This window comes from Tasmannia lanceolata, unplaced genomic scaffold, assembly GCF_043159265.1.
Source record: "Tasmannia lanceolata isolate RefF3 unplaced genomic scaffold, GAP_Taslan_0.1 ptg000020l, whole genome shotgun sequence".
Lineage (NCBI taxonomy): Eukaryota > Viridiplantae > Streptophyta > Magnoliopsida > Canellales > Winteraceae > Tasmannia > Tasmannia lanceolata.
In genome coordinates, this window is record NW_027518697.1 from 728,085 (window position 1) to 750,669 (window position 22,585).

General features: G+C 38.7%; 2 protein-coding genes and 1 pseudogene across 4 annotated transcripts; 2 read left to right on the top strand and 1 right to left on the bottom strand.

Annotated features, from left to right (window-relative positions):
* The first annotated feature begins 1,854 nt into the window (after positions 1–1,854).
* Positions 1,855–2,193, top strand: LOC143853732 (dolichol-phosphate mannose synthase subunit 2-like; annotated as a pseudogene).
* Positions 2,194–5,211: 3,018 nt separating this feature from the next.
* On the bottom strand, positions 5,212–6,688 carry LOC143855072 (basic helix-loop-helix (bHLH) DNA-binding superfamily protein). The gene has a single exon (XM_077365235.1). The coding sequence runs from the start codon at positions 6,597–6,599 to the stop codon at positions 5,577–5,579; it is 1,023 nt and encodes a 340-aa protein (XP_077221350.1). The 5' UTR covers positions 6,600–6,688; the 3' UTR covers positions 5,212–5,576.
* A 6,885-nt stretch (positions 6,689–13,573) lies between these two features.
* LOC143854512 (calcium/calmodulin-regulated receptor-like kinase 1) lies at positions 13,574–21,752 on the top strand. 3 transcript variants are annotated; one of them, XM_077364514.1, is made up of 8 exons: positions 13,574–13,777; positions 14,705–15,070; positions 18,080–18,233; positions 18,311–18,437; positions 19,472–19,557; positions 19,662–19,733; positions 20,413–20,616; positions 21,111–21,752. In XM_077364514.1, the coding sequence occupies exons 2-8, from the start codon at positions 14,757–14,759 to the stop codon at positions 21,504–21,506; spliced, it is 1,353 nt and encodes a 450-aa protein (XP_077220629.1). In that variant the 5' UTR covers positions 13,574–13,777; positions 14,705–14,756; the 3' UTR covers positions 21,507–21,752. The 3 variants fall into 3 exon arrangements, with proteins under 3 accessions (XP_077220629.1, XP_077220630.1, XP_077220631.1); XM_077364515.1 differs by lacking the exon at positions 13,574–13,777 and adding an exon at positions 17,543–17,575 and having other exon boundaries at positions 14,788–15,070; positions 18,115–18,233; XM_077364516.1 differs by lacking the exon at positions 13,574–13,777 and having other exon boundaries at positions 14,788–15,070; positions 18,115–18,233.
* The last annotated feature ends 833 nt before the right edge of the window (positions 21,753–22,585 follow it).

Consider the following 22,585-nt stretch of genomic DNA (forward strand, 5'->3'; position numbering starts at 1 on the left):
CTCTCAAGTGTCCTCCCCTCCCTTCTTATTCTTATCAGCGCATTTTTCACAATTGAATCCACTAATAATCGATGTAATAATTTTTCATGGTTGCCAAACATGCCCTTTGGTTCATCCTATCTCAAAGTTTGTCATGTTCTTAGATGTTTTCTTTCTTTTTCCACTCTCGGCAGTTTAATTGAAACCTAGGAAAGTGGTCATTCTCTCACTCCAGCAAATTTATCACCTTCTACAAGACCTCCATAATCACAAGATTCAATTCTTGTGAAAGTTACACATGTTTAAGCCTGTGTTCCATGCATAGCAGATACATCATTCCCCTAAGATAAATTAAACGAATAAGACAAACTCTGTTGAAAAGTGAACCTATGTGGCTTATCTCTCATGCAACAGCCAGTCCTCGAAATGCCTTATGTGGTCCCTAGAATATCCTTTTTGTGTGTTCGTGTACTATGGTAAAATTTCTATGGAACTTGAACTTAGGAACCCTTTTTTCCAATCCGACGAGGTTCAACCTGACCCGACCCGACCAGAGTTCAACCGGACCCAACCCGAGTTTTTAAGCTTTAAAAAAATAAAAAATCATAAAGACTGTCGGGTTTCACTTGGGTCGTGTTGCCTAACCCTCAGCCCGAACCTGAACCCGAACCCGACCTGACCTGACCTTTTTGGGGTTCAACCCGTCAGGTTGCACCCCTAAAACAAATGGTCTCTCTCTCTCTCTCTCTCTCTCTCTCTCTCTCTCACTAACTTTTTAGATAGAAATAGAAAACAAACTCACCTCTAAATCCCCACTCTCTTCCCAAAAATTTCCAATTCCTTGTGGTTTTCAAAGTTTAATACGGATCCTATCCATCGGTTGAATAGCTATTTCTGTCAAGATAGGAAAGTTTCTTATTTTTAATCTTTTCCCTTTTTTATTTATGTAAAAATTAAATAAAATTCTCCCTCAATGAAATTAGTCCCAATTGAGACACGCTTGCAATCTTTCAACCCTGAAGAAGGGTTATGATTTCCGGCTTCTATTTATAGCCTTTTTAAGTTTTCAACATCTCTTCCCTGCTTGATATAAATTTTCGATTGTTTGAGTCCTGTTCTTGGAGTCAGGGAGTTCAAAACTTCAAATCAGCAAATTCTTTTCGAGTTTGATTTTGTCTTATCAATAAGAAAGCAAGGCAATGGGTTTGTAGGTAACATTCAGATTATCAGATATTAGTTTTATGTTATGGGCTGAAGGTATATGACATGGGCTTGTAGGTAATATTCTATGGTCGAATTCTTTATATGAAGGTGCTTGAAAAATGTAGGGAAAATAGGAACAAAACCCAATAATTCTGGCTTGCCTTTGTGCTGTATTTATAGAGAATGTTACAAGTGGTTTTCATGAAACACATGAAAAACATGTGCATAGCTACCTAAACTACTAGTCTTTCAAATTCAAAATACAACAGTGGGGTTTTTTTATCATTAAAAAAAAAAAACCTTTTCTTAATGGCAATATAACTGATGATAACTAAAAAACAACTTTTAAGTAGCCTAATCTATCACACATGATCAAAAAGATCTGATCTAATACATTCTAACTCTTTCCAATGTATGAATGTTTCTGTTGTTCTTTGTTACTGCCCTGAATTGCCATTGAACCCCATCAACTGACTGAAATTCAGTACAACATGTTAGAAATTGATTTTTGATCTTCTTAAGATATAGACTGATCTGTATCTATCTGCAACACCTATAAATTTGTTTGGTCTGATTCGATTTTCAGATCACTCTGTGTTTTACTAGACACCTATAATATGGATGCGCTGATTCCATTTTTATTGTGTTATAGTCAGGGGAAGAAACAGCACAATGGATTTGGCAGACAGGGCAGTCGGGCTCTTGCTATCTTTTATTAGCTTATCAATATTCGCTTATTACACCATTTGGGTCATCATTTTGGTGAGTTCCTTGATTCGTTGTTTCTTTTAGAGGTTATATTCCAATTATTCTCTTGTAGTTCAAGTCATTCACTATTAATTTTTTTGTGATAATACAGTCATTTGTGGACAGTGATCACTTATACATAGCTACTTCCTGCCCCAAGAATTTGATATCATAATACCGGTTTTTGCTGGTGTTGGGCTTCTTAGTCTATTGTGCATGTTTATTGGGTATGTGATGCTCAAATCGAAAAAGAAATCTGCTTGAAGCAAGTTTGTAATATCTTCTACAATGATAATCAATGAGTTACAGGTAGTCCAGTTGTTACTCTTTCTAAAACATTATATGGTCTGGAATCAGCTCACTTTAGTCGTCATACTGCACCGCAGTAGTATTTTCCATTTACTTTGTTTGTTATGTTAATTTTGTGGGTTTCCTTAATTTAAAACAAGAAACGACAACTCAAAGAATCCCATGTGAAGAAAGGCTCCGGCTCCATGGTGCAGAGTAAAACTTTAAATAAAGTAGGTTAGATGATCAAGGTTCACAACTTCCTTGTTAACATAAACTTGCGAGGATTTGACAAACCATTTGTAATCCCTAATCATTTTTTCACTTTATGGATGATATGATCTACACAAAGTTGTTTCTCCAAACAGTTGCATGTAAGGTTAAATTATTCTGTCATGCCATTGCCAGCCTTTAGAGATGAATTTCTTTCGAGTTCACAAGCTATATCTTTTCTATGCTAGTTTGCCAAGCAATTTTAGTAATAGAGTCCTCAACATGGGTTTGTAGGTTATCCTGCAAAGTGGATTCTTGAACCCACGCTAGGAAAACATTGCTCAATAAAAAGTTTCCAACCTTGTGATACCATGGTTACTCCTAATTGCATTACCCTTGAGTGAATTCTCTATTTAGGCTGCACATATTACTTTTGACTTCTCGATTACTAGATGCTTTGGATCCTAAGGTTGCTTATTTTCTTCCTTCTATTGTTGTTCTTACTTCTGCATCTGCTGCTTTGCTTTGTGACTATGCTCTAGAGATTCCTTTGTCAAAACTAGATTAGATCATTGGTATAATTGGAACTTCAATATCTTTGTTGGAACTGAATAAGATTTTTTGTTTTCATACGCAAATAATGACTTCAGTTAACATGATCCTCGATTTTCAGTGCAAATTGTGGTTCTTAATCCAACCACGATTCTATTGTTTGTGTGTTGGATATGACAACTCCTTTTGCAGACACATTTATTTGTTTGTTTGAGGTTTTCGTAGAGCACATGCTTGAGTTGATAGTAATTCTCTATGCAACTGGTCCATGGGCTTATGTTTTTTCCTTTTAGTATGTGTATTTTCAATTTAGAATGTCCTATGAGGATCCAACAACCAAAGGATGCTCTGGTGTAAGCATTTTAAAGCATCCCAATACCATATGTTGTGTTGGTGGTAGCAACAGATGCTATTGTATTCTTTAAAGACTCGTACCCTCCCACCACAACAACCAAAAAAGAAAGAAGAGAGAGGGGGGGGGGGGGGGGGGGGGGGGGGGAGCTTTGCTTGGAATGTAGGTCTGGATAAAATTCTCACAGTGGATCACCTTTAGAATCGGCAGGGAAGAGAAATAATAGACCACATGTTCCTCCACTGCGGAACAACATGGTATGTGGGGCAAAATTCTATGTAGATTGGCATAGTGTGGGTGTTTCCGTCCAAGCTCTCTGGTTTGGATAATTGGTCATATTCTCCCTGGTGGAATCGAGGTAAAATCCTTTGGAATGTATCTTTCACTACAATATAGGTGCTATAATGCTATGGAAAGAGGGAAATACTAGGGTGTTCTGGGGGTTAGTAAAGTCTCCTCATTTTCTCCTCACCAGGTGCTTGCACTGACCTTCACATGGGTTAGGGCGCTTTCTAGCTTCAGATTCATCTTAGTGGAGGATTTATGGCGGGGATGGAAAGATGTTTGCTTCAGCAGTTAGCAGAGGCAGTGGCTCGGGCTTGGGACTCGCCTATGAAAGGTTTTTTCAAGCTAAACTTTGATGGCTCTAGCTTGGGTAACCGTAGGAGTAGGAGTAGGCGGTCTACTTCATGACCATAGAGGTTATACATGTTGAGCTTTCTCAAGTCCCATTGGGACAGCAAACTGCAATGAGACTGAGATTAGGGTTGTTCATCAAGTAATAAGGTTGATTGATCACAGCATCCTCAATCCGGTCATTGTGGAAGGGGATTCGTTCGATGTGAGAAAATGGTTGGAGGGGACTCTCCCTCATCCTTCTTGGTTTGCTCATTGGATAGACGAAATTTTGAAGAGAGTGGAAAGAAAAAATAAATTAGGCATTGTATGCCTAGTTTATGATGATGGGTCTAGAGGTGACTTTCTCTGCTTAAACGACATATTTTTTGGGATTGAACTTCCTCAGGGTTGAATATCATATGATCTTATCCTGACTAATGAAAACGATCGAGTGGAATATGGACTCGGTGATCCAGACCGTTGATTTGATAGGTCATCTTAGGGTAACCACCAACACTGTAATTCTATGGGGCTCGGAGGGCATGTTCGTAATATAGAGAGAAAACAAGTCTATGTTTTTCACTGTTGTCCCTGCTCTAAAAACTGCACGAAGCGCTCTCTTGCTTCTCCAGAAACGGAAATGTTTCTGCTCACCGAAAACTGCAACTGTAAATTATGTGTACGTAAACACGTGTACTCTTCTTATTACGCCTTTTGAAGCGCCGCTTAATCATTTGCAGCGATTGTCGTGCACGCGTTACGTATACCATACCATACCATACTACGTAGCTCTACGTTTAGTTTTGGGAGCACCAGTCACAATTAAACACGTACCAACCATAAGTAGAAAGAATAATTCAGAGCCACGCCACCAAAAGCAAAACTGATGTCGTTGTCTTACAGTTTCAGTTTGAGGGGAAAAAACAAAAGAAGCAAAAGGGGTGGAATTACTGAGAAATGGGGTGAAGATATATTATTTCACAAGATCTGTATCATTCATCTTGTGGGAGTGGGAGTGGGAGTGGGACCCTTAATAATCTGAAATTACTCCGTTTAAAAGTATGAAGGCTGCTGATATGGGAGCGGATCATAGATTATTTCTCCTAAGCTATTGATTGACGGTTGAGAATATTTTCCTCAAATGGACGGTCATCATTTCATCCTGTTAGTTATAAAGATAGTCTCCTTGTCTCTTCTTCCTCATTTTTAAAATAATAAATGACGAGAATTAAAAGAAGACGCAAAAAACTGTTTCTCAATTCAATTTTTCTCCCTTTCCATTCCATTCACCTTTTCAAATTCGAACGACCAAGATCAGAAAATGAAATATAAAAAAAGAAAACACACATAAAACTGAACAAACCTATTTCCACTCTCTAATCTGCTCATCACTACAACAACACACTCTCGTAAGCTCTTACACTGTTTCCCTAATCACATTAAAACCAAGAAACCTAATCTGCTCATCCCTACGTATAACAACATCACATAAGCAAAGAAAATAAAACCCGGCACCTGTACTGTGTATGAAGCAAAATCTCTCTCCCTATCTCTCACATGAAACCCTAACCTTCAAGAAGAAAGAGCAAAAAATCCAATTAGCCTTTCAAGAACAGAAGATCAATCAGCCAAAAAGTTTATTCTGCTGCACCAAAACATTCCTCTCCGCCATATTCTTCAACTCAAAAACCTGCTCTGCCGAGAAAACGCAAAACCCTTTCGAATAAAGCTGGTCTTGCACCACCGGAGAATTCACCATCACTTGAAGAAGCTGCTGCCTGTTGAGTTTCTCTAACCCTAAGAAATTCACATCAAGATGAGAAAAGAGATTGGACGACGATGATGATGATGATGATGATGATGCGAAGGAGATATTTGAATTGCACGGCATAGATCGAAGCGCGCTAACTTGCGCGTGAAGGAACTTGATGTATTTGTACGCCTCCTCGAGCATCAGAGCAGTATCCATCTTCCTATCCCACGGCATGAGTTTTTCTAAAGAACGCATTCGATCGCTGATCTTCTTGCGCCTTTGACGTGCTAACTTGTTCCGAAGTGCTGCAGCGGGAAGGAATGGTGGATCTGGAGTTTTAAGAGCGTGAGAGAATAAGGATCCGGATAAGCTCAGATCTGGAGTCGGAGGAGAAAATCGCTTTGAACTGGTCGCCGGAAAATTAGCGCCGGAGAAAGGCGGATGGAGAAGAGCGTGAAAAGCAGGAATGCTTTTGAGAGGCGGTTCTTCCACTAGTTCCGGCAAGGTTTCGAGACATCGGAGATCTGGTAAACGAAAATATCCGGTAGAACAGAGATTTAGGCTTGGATCTTTGATGTGTAATGGTTGAGTCGGAGAGACTTCATCCCGTTCATTGACGCTGATGAAATGCTCCTTGTCGACTGGTTCAGGTTTTGGAAGCTTGAGCATTTCGGAACGTTGATCTACGTTGTTTGTTCCTTGAATCATCTTTCCCGGAAAAATGGCCGTGAGATCGTCGGGGAAGTATCCGAATCTGGCAAGATCTGCCGGATGTCCGAGCTGAGAACTTCCGGCATCGGAAATCTGTCCATAATGCAACGTTTTCAGGAGATTCCCGGTCGGAAACGGCGGAAAACTCGCCGTTGAGAACATCGTCGGAAAATCTTGCTCCATTTCAACTTTTCACAAGTAGAAGAAAACCCTAACTGCCAAAGCTGAGAAAACCCTACCCGTAGAAGCAGAAAGAAAAAAGAAGAGTGAGAAGATATGTCTGTTTAGGGTAAGGCGGCGATTATATAACAAACGAGATGCTCTTCTACAATCGACCGAAACGTGGCGTTTAATTACCGGCTAAACAGGTAGAGGTTTTAAAAGCAGGAGTGGGGGGTTACGGAAAGGCGGCTGGAAGCTGTTGAGATGATTTGATCGTACGGAACACCAACAGGTGCCGGTTACTAGACCGCCCGTTTCCTACGATCTGCTCACGTGACCACAATGGTAGGCTCATTGCGATTCTCTCTGCCACATTAAACTGAGAAAACTATATGGAAGAGTTTTTATAAAACTGGCGTAATCTAGACCGTTCGATTTAAGAAATATAATAGTAGCACTTTAACTCATTGTTTCCCCCTAAATTATGGAAATAAAAGGATTTCGTGTGGAAAATACGACACCCTAAGTTTCTCTACGCATGAGCTTTCACCCGCGATCATGTCGGAAAGGGAAACCGACACTTTCTGCGGATTTGTTTTTCCGCGAATGATGAGAAAGAAGAAAAAAAAGGAGGGGGGTGGAAATACGAAAAAAGATGAGACAGAGAGCATAACGGAAGCAGTAGCAGCAGTACCCATTTTCAGGTTTTTGCGTTTTTCACGACGCGTGCGCTTTTCCACACACGATTGGGCAGGCCGTGCAAATGTCATGGAAATAACGGAAATACCCTCATGTGCGACAAAGCTACTCAGCTCTTTCATATTCTAAAAAGCTACTGATACGGCTCTACCATGTTTTGATAATTGCACTAACTCACCTTCTCTTTTATTATTGTTCGTGTATTTAGTTGATAATAAAGCTAATGTGTAGTTACTTGATTTGAGACTTCGTTTGTATTAGAGGTGACCATCTTCAGGGTTCATCGCGTTTCTTATGTAGGCTTTGAGCTCTACTTGTACTCTTCGTCCTTATCCTTTGGATTTATCTAATAAAATCATCGGGTCCATCCTGGGGCTTCAGTGTAAAATTCCGAGCTAAAAAAGTGGCATATCAGTATATCACAGCATGCACATGTGATTTTCTATGTATATACTAATAAAAATTATATGTTAAATTTTAATATATTAAACAATGAATAAACAAAGATATGTGATCAGTAAACTGAGTTTAATGTGTAGATGGATGAATTCGTAAGCATTTCATTCATGAAATCATTTCTATTATCCAAAATCAGATCGATTGGAACCAAAAAAGAAAATGTAGGGATATGTCCACATGCTCGGATGTTCCTACCACTCTCTTTTGCGAGGATGGGCCAAAGCCACGAGGGGTCTCTTTGAATGGCCGTAGAATTGAAGTCTCGTATTTTTCCTGCCCTCCAAAGGTAGCAGCTTTGCGTCAAAACAATGCTACTATAAATGCTACTTGTCTCGCAAGTCATTTGATTCGATTGGTCCCACCCAAGCATGGGTTTGGGTGGAGATGTGGGCCCGCTGCATCAAATCGTGAGGCGTAAAATAGTGGCCCCCACCAATTCATAGCATGAATTGGAAAATAGTGGGCCCCACAATATGAATGGCTTTTGGTAGAGGTGGTGGGCCAACTAGATTAAGGGTAAAACGGTGCCCCATCCATGCTATGCTTGAGTATAAACTGTTTGTGTCCCATCTAGAGGTGTAAATGGATATTCGAAAATTCGATTACCGTCCGCATCCGAATCCGTTTAAAGCGAATATTATCCGAATCTGTTTCAAGCGGATATTATCCGAATCCGTTTCAAGCGGATATTATCTGAATCCGTTTAGGAGATATCCGGTTCTTAACGATCCGAATCTGGTAAATGGTGCATCCGATCCGTTTAACATCCGAATCCGACAAGTACATCCGTGTATCCCGGATATCCGGATTCGCATGCAAATTCGGATATCCGGTTACGGATGTGGACATTCGCATTCGAATTCAACTTCAATTAGATAATTTTGGATATTTAACCAGTTAATTTAAAGTTATAGACATGAATCGAATTCGGACATTCGGATATGATTTATTCGAATTTGGATATTCGGATATGATTTGAATCTGGATAAACGGATACGGATAATCTCCGAATTCAAATAATATCCGTCGGATGCGAATTCGGTAACGAATAATAATTATCCGTCGGATACGGATACGGATATTGAATATTGTAATTGAATTCGAATTTGGATATAGCACTATCCGATTCGAATTCAATCCGTTTACACCCCTAGTCCCATCCTATCAAAACAAAACATGAGGTTTAGGGCGCGTCTAGCTGCCGGGAAATGTTTTTCCTGACAAGTTGCCATCTCCAAGTGGAGATTAGGGTGAAGGCTTCATTGAGAAGTTGCTAAAAAGCAGGAAATGATTGATTCGGTTTTGAGTAGAGATTGCAATTACTGGATTTTTTGCATCTTCCCTTCACTCGAGACGTCGTCTCCGGGATTTTTTTTTTCCTGATTTCTCTCCAATTTACACTTGGAGATGACGATTTGTCAGGAAAAAAATTTCCTGTCGACCGACCAGACGTGCCCTCAAAGGAAGGTTTTTCTAATAATTTTTTTTTCTAGAAAATAGAGCAAATGACCAGAAAGAGACATGCTGAGTTATATTATATAGAAGATTACAGATAGATGGATACTTTATACATAGATAGACGGCTATATTTATAAAAAGATTAATTAACGCCTTCTCCAATAGCTTAAGCTTTTGGAGTAATTGGTAGTTTCATACGGTATCGGAGCAAATGAGAAGCCTTAAAAAAAGGGGCTCACGTGAGGGGGAGTTTTAAAGTGTAAAAGATTAAATAACGTCTTCTCCAATAGCTTAAGCTTATGGGGTAACTGGTAGTTTCACAATATTATAGGCTAATTTTTTGCCATCTTAAGCCTTGATCCAATCCAATTGGCATCTCCCGCAAATTAGAAATGTTGGTAGTTGAATAATTGAGCCAGTAGACGTCGCCATGATGACTCATTGTGAAAGACCGAGCACATTCGGACAAACTGAATAAGGTTTTATGTCATGGGAAAAAAATTATAGTACCTCATGGGCCCACTGCCATGTGTGTCATTCATGGATGGTCTTGCCTTCCTTCACTACCATATTTCAATTCTTTCTTCGGTATCCCCGTCAAAAACAGTGGGCACCCATTCTTCTGTATGCGCGTTTTGCTGAAATGACTGTAATGCCCTCTGTAGACTTGTTCAGTGCTTTCTTTCTATATGAATCTACTTCTTATTTTTATATAAAATTTATTTTTTCTCATTTTTCAGGCTACTGATATTGGAACTACCATGTGTTGATAATGGGACAAACTCACCTTGTTTTTTTATTATTTAACCACCTCTCAAAAGCTATTACAAATTTACAATTCCCAAAATCCTCTCGGCAGCCATTTAAAAGAGACAGGACAAGGTGAGTTCGTCCCATTATCAAAACAGGTAGTGCAAATATCCTATGAATAAATTAAAATATACAACTTTTATGTACAAGACTTTTAAACTGTCAACAATTACAGTGGGCCTACATTATTAGGTGATCTAAACCTTTCATTTGTTGGGCCCTAACATAGAAGTCGTGCACATACAAAAAATCTTCCCCATAGGATGATCGTAACTCTACAATTTGTGGAGTTTTAAAATGGACGGCATGGTATAGAAACTCTACAAATCGGAGGGCTCCTATGGAGACGATTTTCAAGCAGAATAGGTCTATGTGGGAGCCCAACAAAAAATTTACAATGCGGCGACCCACATTATTGGGTCATCTAAAACTGTCATTTGTTGGGCCCAACATTGTATACAAATACAATTTGTGGAATGTGGCTTGTACTAAGTTATGAGACATGCACGACAGTACATGTCACTAGGTGATCGATTTTATTAAACTATTATGGATTTCTAATGTGTATTTGTGCTTATTATAACATTTTCTAAAGTTTCGTCTTAAAATTTCTATCATTCGTGCCATTCTAGAAAAAAAAATTCTATCACAATTGGATTGGCCCTCTAGGCACAGGTGGGCCCTCTTTTGGGTTGGCCCTCTCGGGACCTTTGCTCCGTTACCATGTGAAACAACTTGGGACCATGTTATTTAATCTTTTATACCTTAACGGCTTAACATGCAGACATAAGGCTTCTTACAGTGATTGATACCTGAAAAAGGGAATGATACGATGATAAGCTCTTAATATAAGAAGCACATACTTGCCACTAGGGCTGCAACTCGGGTCGGGCGGGTCGGGTTTTGGAGAACCCAACCCTACCCGAGAAATATCTCGGGTCGGGTCGGGTCGGGTTTTTTTTCGGAAAACCCATGATTCCCAAACCCGGCCCTACCCATGATAAATCTCGGGTCGGTTCGGGTCGGGTCGGGTTTTTTCACGTTGACGCAATTTTTTAAGGAAAATTCTTGTTTGGCAAGGCAACTCAACTCATAGAAGCAGAAATTACACTCACACTACACTTGAATCAAACAATGATGTAATTACACTCACATCACACTTGAATCAAACAATGCTGTAATCAAACAATGCTGTAATTACAATCAAACAATGCTGAATCAACTCAACTCATAGAAGCAGAAATTACACTCACATACAGTAACAGTGGGTGCGTGGGTTTTCACTTTTAACTTTGGGATAATTACATTTACACCCCCTCTAGTTTCTGACACATTCACTTCCAACCCTATAGTTTAAAACGTGACAAATACACCCCTGTAGTTTCAATTTGTTTAAGGTTTGCCCCCTCAGCTGAAGGTTCGTCCATAGATTGAAGGGTTAGGATGATCCGATGGAGCTGATTTTTTGGGCACACCATATCTATGTCAGGACCCATCAAATGAACGCTTTGGATCATCCAAATAATGTGGGCCCCTACCCGAATCCAAACACTACCAAAAAATCATCCAAATAATGTGGGCCCACATTGTTTGGATGATCCAAAGCGTTCATTTGATGGGTTCTGACATAGTTAGGGTGTGCCCAAAAAATCAGCTCCATCGGATCATCCTAACCCTTCAATCTATGGACGAACCTTCAGCTAAGGGGGCCTACCTTAAACAAATTGAAACTACAAGGGTGTATTTGTCACGTTTTAAACTATAGGGGTGGAAGTGGATGTGTCAGAAACTAGAGGGGGTGTAAATGTAATTATCCCTTTAACTTTTAACTAACAATAGAAAAAAATATACATACTATAACTTATGTAACTCGGGTCGGGTCGGGTCAGGCCCCTTCAAACCCGGCTCGACCCGAGATTCATGCGGGCTTTTGAATGCTGAACCCGGCTCGACCCGAAACCCATGAAACCTAAACCCGACCCAGGCTATTTCGGGTCGGGTCGATGCGGGTCGGGTTTTACCCGGCTCGAGTTGCAGCCCTACTTGCCACTCACATGATACACATGCGGACCCTAACTTGTAGGTGGCATAACACCAAATCACTTATTGTGGGCATCTCTAGAGCTCCGTTTGTTTTGGATTTTGAGAATCAACTGAACAAAATTGATTATTAGACTTACAATTGGACTTAATTTTGAGATTCAAATGCAAAATTGATTATTAATTTTGAGTCCAATAATCGGTTTTGGACTCAAAATCAATTCTTAAAATCCAAAACAAATTGGGCATAAACATTCAATCGTAGAACTTAAATGTGGATCTTCACTTAAATATGCTCATGCTGGGTGGGTAACTCGAACCTTATCCTCTATGAAGTCTGTTAAGCCAATTGGAATTGAATTTGCACTCATGTAAATAATGGACATGCTCGGTACAAGGATAGCTTTAACACCAGCCATCTCCTGTTCATTGATTGGTTCTTGGGTCGTAGAGGGAAAGGAAGGTAAGAGAAGGGAAATAAAAATCTTTAAGTTTTGAAATGTTGGGACCCGAGTGTGCATCGGGGTTATCGAGATCTTCCCCGAGGGACTTTCCTTCCTCGGAGGCACACCGAGATAACCACGCCCCGGCTCTTGTTGGGGGACCCGAGTAGAACTCACCCCTGCTAAAATGTTAAGGAGAGGGTGCCCAAGCCCATATAAGCCCATCCACATCCATTGACATTTCCGATGTCGGATTTTTGCTTTCACGTGGAACCCCCAACATGAAAACGGAAGAGAGGAGAAGAGTAGAGATGAGGAGGACAACTGGCGGAGAGACATGAAGGGAAGAGGGATTTTGAAATCCCAATTGTGAGTTAAGATTTCAAAATAAGGAACTGTAAACTTCTCTTTCTTTGGTAAATTGAAAGAGAAATAAACAATCTGAGAGAGAGAGAGAGAGAGAGAGAGAGAGAGAGAGAGAGAGAGAGAGAGAGAGAGAGAGAGAGAGAGAGAGAGAGAGAGAGAGAGAGAGTTACTTTGCAAAAACCAGAAGAAAAGAGATAAAAAATTCTTTTTGCTTCAGATAGCAAAAACCGTGAAACACACTCTGAAATTTCATTCACACGTCCAAATAGTTATATACATCTAGTAGTTTGATTGCATCAACCACTAAGTACCCTAGAGATACTAGATAGATAGACCCACTTTTACCTTATCCCTTTAACTAGATAGAAACGAACACTTATAGCTAAACTATAGAGCTAAACTATCTCCCAACTCAACATTCCCCATGCCTAATCAAGTGTTTCCAACATGCTAATAATTTGTTGGTAGGTCCTAATCAGGCTTCTCATACTCGTCTCATTCTAAGGCTTCTCATATTATCATCCCCTTTGTCTTAACTAGCAGTTCATACCCGCCTAAAATAGAAATCGACCAAGGTCATTTTCGTCACGTCGTAAAATCTGGGGCATTTTGGTAAACTCCATGAGGCGCGTTTTTATTTCACGAATTTAAAAGCGTTAAAAAGTCTACTGTCTACCGCAATTCAAGTTATAAGGGGTGCGAATTATCCTTAGTGGGTGCGAATTTACCATTGCCTTTCTTTTTTGTTTAATTTTTCTTCCTGCGAAACATCAGACACATTCTGATGTTATTGTTGAGCACCTTCATTCTCCCTTTTCTTCTCTCGGTCTCACGTCTTAAACACGATTTCACGAATTTCTCTGCAAATCCTATCATGTCATTTCTAAACCCTAACTTCTCCACGATCCATGATCTGTTGAATAGGTATCCGATTTTCTCTCTCAGTTTCCAGTAATTCTACTTTGTTTTTATTCCCGATTCTACTCAGATTAGATAGATCGGTTTGAGTATTATAGCTTGATCCGGAAGTTTCTAGTAACGGATTAGGGTTTTAGATTTATGAGATTTTTTAATTATTTTTGTGTGTGACTTTTTTTGAACTTGATCTGATTTTCTCCTATGGAGTAACGGATTTTTGTGCGTTCCATTTGTTTGATCTTGGATATGTAGAACGGAAGCGTTCAATTTGTTTGTTCTTGGATATGTGATATTATTTTGAGGATTTTATGTTTTTGTTCATATTTGAGTCAAAGGTTAAGATGAAAAGTGTTCTGATTAGTAGATGTAACTATCTGCTAATGGGTTAAAATAAGGTTTAGAACTTTAACAGAACGTTGTTTATTTCTAATTTTTCCTGTTCCATTTTTCGAACTCGGAAAGCTTCTAATTTGGAACCTATAATCATTATTCTTCTTTGCCTTTACTGTTCTGTTACCTCTTGAAAAGAAAGTTTCTTTTTTTAAAATGACTATAAGAGGGATAACACGGTCTGCTCTAATGGCTTCTGAAATTCTTGTAAGTTTTAATGCTAGAAGCTAGTTTAATGTTAGCAATTTATTTTCTTTTGCAACATGGAGCTTTGCTTATATATATTGTGGCGTTTAATAATTTTATACCAAAAATTCCCATCTCTGGGTGTAAAAATGTCTTCTTTGTTTTAAAATTTTAGATATTCTTCAATTTAGAGATTCTCAATTGTCTCAATTGCGTTTCAACTTTGCATATTGTTATGAATTTTTATTTAGCTAACATTTCAATCTTTTGTAGCAATCAAGTTTATTAACTGCTGATAAAAGAGAGAAAATCATGGTTGTGCACAAATTAAATTTGCTTGAAATTTGTCTTTTGCAGGTGTATTCATGGGCGCATACTTGAGTAGACTATAATCATATTGTTCTGGAGGATGAAAGGCGTGTCTTGGGGTTTGATAGTTGGAATTTCCATTGGGGTAATAATTGGAGTGCTTTTGGCTATTTCTGCTCTATTTTGCATTAGGTTTCGCAAGAGACGTGCACAGATAGGGAGTAGCAGTTCACAGAGGGCTGCAACCATCCCGATCCGTACCAATGGTGCTGATTCTTGTACGATATTGTCAGACTCAACCATTGGTCAGGACTCCCCAAAACAATCTGAAGCGAATGGCATGTCCTTATGGCTTGAAGGATCTAAGAGGAAGACTGTTGTCTCAGTATCTGGAATACCTAAATATTCTTACAAGTATGTTTATTTATGAGCTTGTTACTCATAATTACTTATGAATGCTGATGGCTGTTGATTTTCCCTATTTGTTTTTGAATACTTTTGTTATATTTCATCTGATTCCCTAGCAGTATCAGTCTGTTGGCATGGGTTTGTCTAGCTTTTTACTAATTTGAGGTTGCTCCACTGGCTTTCGATTTTCCACATTATGCCTGCTATATATAGATCTGACATGCTGGAGGTTTACACTAGGCTTTTGTGAGGAAAGTTTCATCCCTTTTATCTTTGCAAGAAGGTGATTCTGAACTTAGCATTTTTTGGAGTCAAATTTAAGTAGGATTGCTGAATGGAAATATGAAACAACTATTTTGGACAACAATGCTAGAACTCTTAAAACTAGAAGGCTGATTATTTGGAGGTTCCTGATGGTAATTGTTCTGAAGGGTGAAAATACATGATTTCATTCTCCTTGTTTAGAAACTCTTTAAGAGATAGATAGGGGACCAAGGATAGCCCTCCATTGTTGTAAACTTGTAATGGATACAAAATCTTCAGTGGGCCAAAATCAATCCTTTGGGAAAATAGGGATCAAGAATCAAAGGCGAAGGAGAGATTTCCATCAGAAGAAGGTAACAGAATTGGCTAAGGCCACCTCATAGTCATGAGTATTCTAACTATAACAGGCTAAGGCCACCTCATAGTCATGAGTATACAAAATCTCCAAAAGCTTAAGCTTTTGGAGAAAGGGGTTATTTATCTTTTATACTTTAACACTCCCCGCACGTATGGCCCATTTGGCAAACACGTGGCACATGTGGTCCCGCTTTGGGTCGACCATCACATGTGGATTCTTTCTATCCGGGAGGTTTGAACTCGAGACCTTTGGCTTTGATACCATGTTAACTTACCAACTTCTCCAAAAGCTTAGGATTTTGAAGAAAGGTGTTATTTATCTTTTATACTTTAACACCAATGATCAGTTTTTGACTTTTGACAATCATACGATTCTAGAAAATGACCCAGAATTGGGTTAATCACGTTATTAGAAGCAAACAATAGAATGATTATAGAACTAACCAAAACTCATCTTATGTATGATGATTGTTGCCCCTGCTGATGTACCTCATTGTTAGGCTGTACCTTTCTCAAGTGTCAAGTGTGATCAATATTCACATTAGAATATTTAGTGTTTGAAGTATCATGCAGAAAGCAAGGTGCATAATTCTGTCATTGACCCAGAAAACGGCTTATTAGGGTAATCATGCTTTAGATTACCACAGCGCTTGGCTTAAGGCAGCTGGGACAAACGGAAAGAGGACTACAATCAAGGGGAATACTTCTCCCTTTATATTGCTTTAAATGACTGGGTCCTGCAATTGTGCGGTCACTTATTTAGCCTTTTCAGCTCGACCTCTGTCTTCATTTTGTTGACATGTGATGGTTGCATTTGAAGGGAAAGTCTGGAAGCCAGATAACAGAAAGGAAATTATATAAGAGGTATTGGGACAAGTTGATGTTCATTTCATCATGGTATTCATTGAAAAGAACAATTTTAAGTCGTAACTCTTCAAATTTGGGGTTGTTATTGTGAAGAACATGAGTGTATGTCCATGCTACTCCTTCAACTAAGGATTTGAAGTTATGTGAGCTATAAATAAAAGTGCCCCTGTAGCTTTCCCCTATAGGTGCCAAAAAATGGATAAGTGCGTCGAAGTGAAGTGCCCATGTGACATGAGTCGGAAGGAAAGAACAATCACATCTTTTTAGAGTTTAGAGGTATCAAAAAACGAGCCAAATCGTCTGGGGTTGTTTTGCATTTTTTTGTTGAGATAAATTTTGCTTATCTAGCTTTTTGATTGTGAAGCAATCCCAATCTCAAGCATGTTTAATCATTAAGGGTTTCTTGTGTTTTTCTTTTTGGTCATGATTAAGGGTGTCTTTGCCTGTGAAATAATTGTCAATTTTAGCTTTTTATTGCTGCATTCATTAACAAATGAGCTGCTTTGTTATTTATCGAGATTGTTTGATGGATCCTTCTTTTAACAGATTCTCTCTTTTTGGCATTTTACTTTAGACTTTAGACTTTAGGTAATACTTTGAGCTTTCACTATATTTTCCACGTGATTTCTTAGGTTTGGATTAGATTTTTCTAACACAGCCATTCATACATTAAAAGAGCAGTTGACAATTTCAGAAATAAAACTGTACCTCATACATTTTAGGCTTTCAATAATTGATTTGTTGAAGATTGTGCTAATGATTTCAAGCTTTGTCTGCAATCATTGGATGCCATTATGGTTCCCTGACCATTTGAAATGGAGAATACAAGCTTTATACACTCAGGACCTAGAGCTGTTAACTGTTTTATTTGAATAGTTGAAAGTAGTGCCACACTTTGATTTCCCTATGCAAGTAGGTAAATTGCTTAATTGGGGAACATCCTCATGACACTCAAATTATCTTCTCCTTTTTTCTTATTTCTTTGAACAGGTGGCGAGGCACTAAAAAATTGTATATATAATGGTTAGTATTGTTATTTAAACTGCTAAATACAACTAGTGTCGGGATTAGACGTAGTCAATTTGAGCCAGGTAGATCCTTTCACCTTCTTCATGAAAATTTTCTTAAGGATTCATTAGCCGACCCCAACTAGTTTGGGACAAAGGCTTAGTTGAGTTGAGCTGAGTTGAGTAATGTTATTTAAAACTGCTAAATACAATTGGAAAAAGAGAGATGAGAGATGAGACAATTTCTCTTACTTTTGATGCTAATAGTAGAATTAAAATATCCCTCAAATCTTTTATCTCAATGAAATCAAGGAAATTTCCTATTTAGGGCTTAAGCATGTGGTGTATTGGTGGTCTCATTCGTTTTGTAATCCTGTCATTTTCCGTCAGTTGATATGAAAACACATGCTTATTACCATACTTTTTGTTTCCCTTTTTAACTTCCACTAACCTCTTAGCCCTTTTGTTCAACTGCAGCTTTCTTTTTCCCTAACCTTTTTTTGTGATGACGTATTCACAGAGATCTGCAAAAGGCAACTTACAATTTTTCCACAGTGATAGGTCAAGGGGCATTTGGTCCCGTCTACAAAGCTCAAATGTCAACTGGTGAGACAGTTGCTGTTAAAGTGCTTGGTACTGATTCTAAGCAAGGAGAGAGGGAGTTCCAAGCAGAGGTAATGCTACTCAATATCCTAGGAATTTGAGTTTTCAGCTTTGATTAACTGTTGACTTTCTTTCTTTTTGATTGCAGGTTCTACTGCTTGGGAGATTACATCACAGAAACCTTGTGAATTTGGTGGGATATTGTGCAGAAAAAGGCCAGCACATTCTTGTATATGTTTACATGACTCATGGCAGCCTTGCTTCTCATTTGTACAGTAAGTTCATCATCTTATTTTTTGTTATGCAAGCAGAAAAGGCTAGACATTATTAGTATTAGTTTCTCTTAGCCATTTCAAACTTCATTTGATAAATAATGAATTGTTAATGGAACTCAATGTACCATTCTAGTCCTTGAGATGCTTCTCATAAATATGGAATGACTTTGTTCTGCACTGGATGGAGCATCTAATCAATGTGAGTGGAAAAATATCACTGCCTGCTTCTTGTAGGGTCAAACATTTTGTAATGAGCACATTACTTTAGGGGGATTTAGACTCACTTTTTCTGCTTTAGGTAATACATGCGTAGGGTAGACTTATGGAGATGGGGTGTTTCTTACTGGTCAGATGGAGATTTGATGCAGCTTTATCCATATATAAATTATGTAATAATTTAGGACTCACACCTCAGAAAGCTTCTTGAGTCTTATGATACTTGCATGACCATGTTCTGAATGCCTCTAGTATCAAGCATGTTAGTTGAGTCTGTTCAAGTGTTTTGCATAATCATGTGGCAGTGTGTGTAGTTAGTAAGTAGTGGTGTTAGTTGTATGAGAAAGTGGAGTTGTGTTGAGTGGTGTAATGTAAGTCAGTTCTGGTGGTTATTAGCATTTATTGAAGTGGTAGTTAGTTAGGGTGGTTTCTGCAGTAGTGTGCCAAGTGGCTTGTTTTTGTATATAAAATACTATTATCTAATGAAATGGAGGGAGAAGAGAATTTTACAGCAAAGGAAACTTTGTAGGAGAGTCATGGTTCCTCTCGATTTGAACCAATAGGAGGTCCGGTTGCCTTGAATCAACCATTCCCTCATCTCTTTCTATCTTTTTTCTTTGTTTAATTCTGTTACATGCCTGATACAAGAGGCCTTCAGAACATGGTCATGCACGTATCATCTTATCTCATATTCTCATTCCACAAGTACGCACTTATTAGGGTTGCAACTCATATTGTGAATATGACGTTGCTCACGACATGCATGCTTGTTTATTAACACATTAACATGCTGTTTCCTTCAATGATTGGATGTGTAGGTGAAAAGCATGAACCATTGAGCTGGGATTTGAGGGTTTATATAGCTTTAGATGTCGCAAGGGGTTTGGAGTATCTTCATGACGGCGTAAGTTCTCATCTTACTTTGAGGAACATATCATAATCGGTTACATAATTTTTTAAGGGAATTCTGATTAGCTGACGTCTGTGCCTTTTTCATTATTACTGCAGGCTGTTCCACCTGTAGTCCATCGGGACATCAAATCTTCCAACATACTATTGGATCGGTCCATGAGAGCTAGAGTATGGAATTCTTCCATTGCTCCTAATTTCTAGAATTTTTTTTTTTTTTTGAAATGATGATGATTTATTAATTAGAAAAAGAAAGGTACACAACCAAGGGGGTTGAGAGCACAAGCATAGCAAAAAATACAAAAATACAACAGAAGTCAGGGAAGCAACGAATCGAATAACTCCAACATCGATCTGTCAACTCCGCCCCGAGCAAGCCTATCTGTCTCCCTATTAGCCGACCTTCGAGTAAGCTGGAATCGGACTAAGCGACCCTCCACAAAATCGAATATCTCGTCTATTATCTCTAAAAATCTCCATGGGGGGAGTTTGCAAATTGCAACCCATCTAACCACCTGATTATGTTAAGTGAATCACCCTCCACAATAATGTTATCCATGGCTCCTCTAGTCAATAGTCTGATGCCTTGGAGAGCAGCCCTCATTTCCGCTTCATTGGAATCCTTGGTGCCAATAGGCCCAGAGTATGCCCACTTGATATCATCAGTCTCATCTCTGATGAGGCCTCTGCCGAAGGATGCAGCTGGTCCGAACATTTAAATGTTTAGTTTTTTTACGTGTAATATATACTTTTTTTTTTATACTGTAAAAGAGAGTTATTCTCGAATCATTCAAAAAAAAAGAAGAGAGAGTTATTCTTGATAATAAATGTGCTCTGTTGTGTTGTGCAGGTTGCTGATTTTGGGCTTTCAAGGGAAGAAATGGTCAACCCGCATGCATCAAATGTCAGGGGAACTTTTGGTTATCTTGATCCTGAGTACATATCAACGAGGGCCTTCACTAAGAAAAGCGATGTTTACAGCTTTGGAGTCTTGCTTTTTGAACTGATTGCAGGAAGGAATCCTCAACAGGGTCTTATGGAATATGTTGAGCTTGTAAGATTTCTGTCCTCATAATTTCCTCTTCATCAAATTCTACATAAGATTACGAATTGTTTTAAATGGCAATTATACTGCTCCACAACATCACTAAGTATTTGACTATTTTCTGATTTTTCTTCAAAGACATTTCATCACAGCTTGGATATCTGCAAAACGATTCATCACGAAATTCCAGTATCCTTTCTTCTTGTGTAGTTTCAACTGTTTAGACAATGTACAATAAACTATAAATTACCATACCCTATTCCGTGCATGATACCCACAAGTTTATGTAGGCTATAGTGCTATACATACTTCATGGAAGAACTAAATAATACTTACGCATAAATCCTAGTACTTGAGGAGAATGATCTGGTCCTGAAACACCCTAAGGGGATATCTGCTATGTATCAAGGTTTTAAATTTCGGTTTCGGAACCAATTTCGGTCTGGGCCGAAATTGTTTTACATTAGTATGTGATTGTTTTTATATTATTTTCCCATGAATAGGCAGCGATGAGTACAGAAGGGAAAGTTGGGTGGGAGGAAATTGTTGATTCCCGTCTTGATGGGAATTACAACTTGCTAGAACTCAATGAAATGGCAGCCCTCGCATACAAATGTATAAATCACAGCTCGAAAAAACGGGCCTCCATGAGAGATATTGTTCAAGCTCTCTCTCGGATCATGAAGTTGTGCCACAGTAGAAAGCATCATAAGCAAAGCTTACCTGTTACACCGGAGGAAGTTTCTGTCGACATAGATCGATGGGACATTCAGATTCCAATCACTGTGCTTCGGAGGAAAGAATCCGTTGATATAGATCAACTGGATGGTCAGATTCCGAACACTGTACATCGGAGGGAGGAATCAACAGATAGCACAAGTGATTTACCCGAAGTATGATAAAGGTTTTCCCATTTGATTCTTTGGTTCTTTTTTCTTTTTCATTTTGGTTTGATATCTGCATTTTAATTTTTTGAAAAATGAATGTCTGCATTTTAATGTAAAGTAACTAGAGGTTTTGAGAGCAAGTTGCAATGCTTTTCATGCTCTCATAGATTTTAATCTCATTGAAGTATAGCCATTTTTGTATAACTATATTTTATCTACACGATGGGAAATGAAAATTGGTGTTCTATTGTTCTTGCATAGTGTTTCTTTTTTGTAAGAGGATCTGAAGAGATTTATGATTATATTATCATTATTATTATTTTTTATGTAGTTAGGGTGTCAAAGATCTTACTTTATTTCTGATGCCCTGGTTTGTATTGTTATTAATAGAAAATAGCATAGGATTATTGGCACCATGCAAAACTTGGACAAAGTTTAAAACGCAGATGCGGGTCAAAATGCGGCCGAGAAAAATCCCGGTTGACTCAGCGCAGACGCAGCCAAGAACGTGGCTGAGTACTCAGTTAACTCGGTCCTAACTCGGGAGAGTCAATGGAGTTTTTAGTGACTCAGGAAAAACGTGGAATATGGCCAAAGGAAAAGGTAGTCATCTGAGGGAGTCCATGATGACGCAGAGTTGTTTTACAATCATACTCGGACTTGACCGAATCTAAGGTTGCCAATGACTTTTAATTTGTTGGCCCCTTTAAGACCCAAGGAGAGATAAATCCAAATTCGGTCTATTATCAGAACATTGAGGAAAATGTTTAGAACGAGTTTTAAACGTATTAAACATATTTTTTGGCCATCTTTTCAATTTTACTGCACTGTATTTTGTAAATAACATAAATTTAAATATATTAACTACGGTTAAAATCCATCTACCTCTAAGCGCACGACATGTGGCCCGGTGCGACCTTGGGGAACCAAACCTAATAATTATAAGGCAAGAACAAAGAAGGTTTTTCACACTCCCTTGAGTAGCAATTCCGCTCAATTAGAAAAGTGCCTAAAAGGGAACTCTGAGCCCTACATGGAAACTTCCCTAGAAGCAACGATATGTTTAGAACTACGTTTCAGAAGGAAACTTG

What these genes read in the sequence shown, in the direction of transcription:
- LOC143855072 (XM_077365235.1), bottom strand. Translation starts at nt 6,599, where the DNA reads ATGGAGCAAGATTTTCCGACGATGTTCTCAACGGCGAGTTTTCCGCCG.
- LOC143854512 (XM_077364514.1), top strand. Translation starts at nt 14,757, where the DNA reads ATGAAAGGCGTGTCTTGGGGTTTGATAGTTGGAATTTCCATTGGGGTA. An exon ending in CCTTGCTTCTCATTTGTACA is followed by an intron (nt 18,438 to 19,471) that starts GTAAGTTCATCA and finishes TTGGATGTGTAG; the next exon opens with GTGAAAAGCATGAACCATTG. An exon ending in TGGAGTATCTTCATGACGGC is followed by an intron (nt 19,558 to 19,661) that starts GTAAGTTCTCAT and finishes TTATTACTGCAG; the next exon opens with GCTGTTCCACCTGTAGTCCA.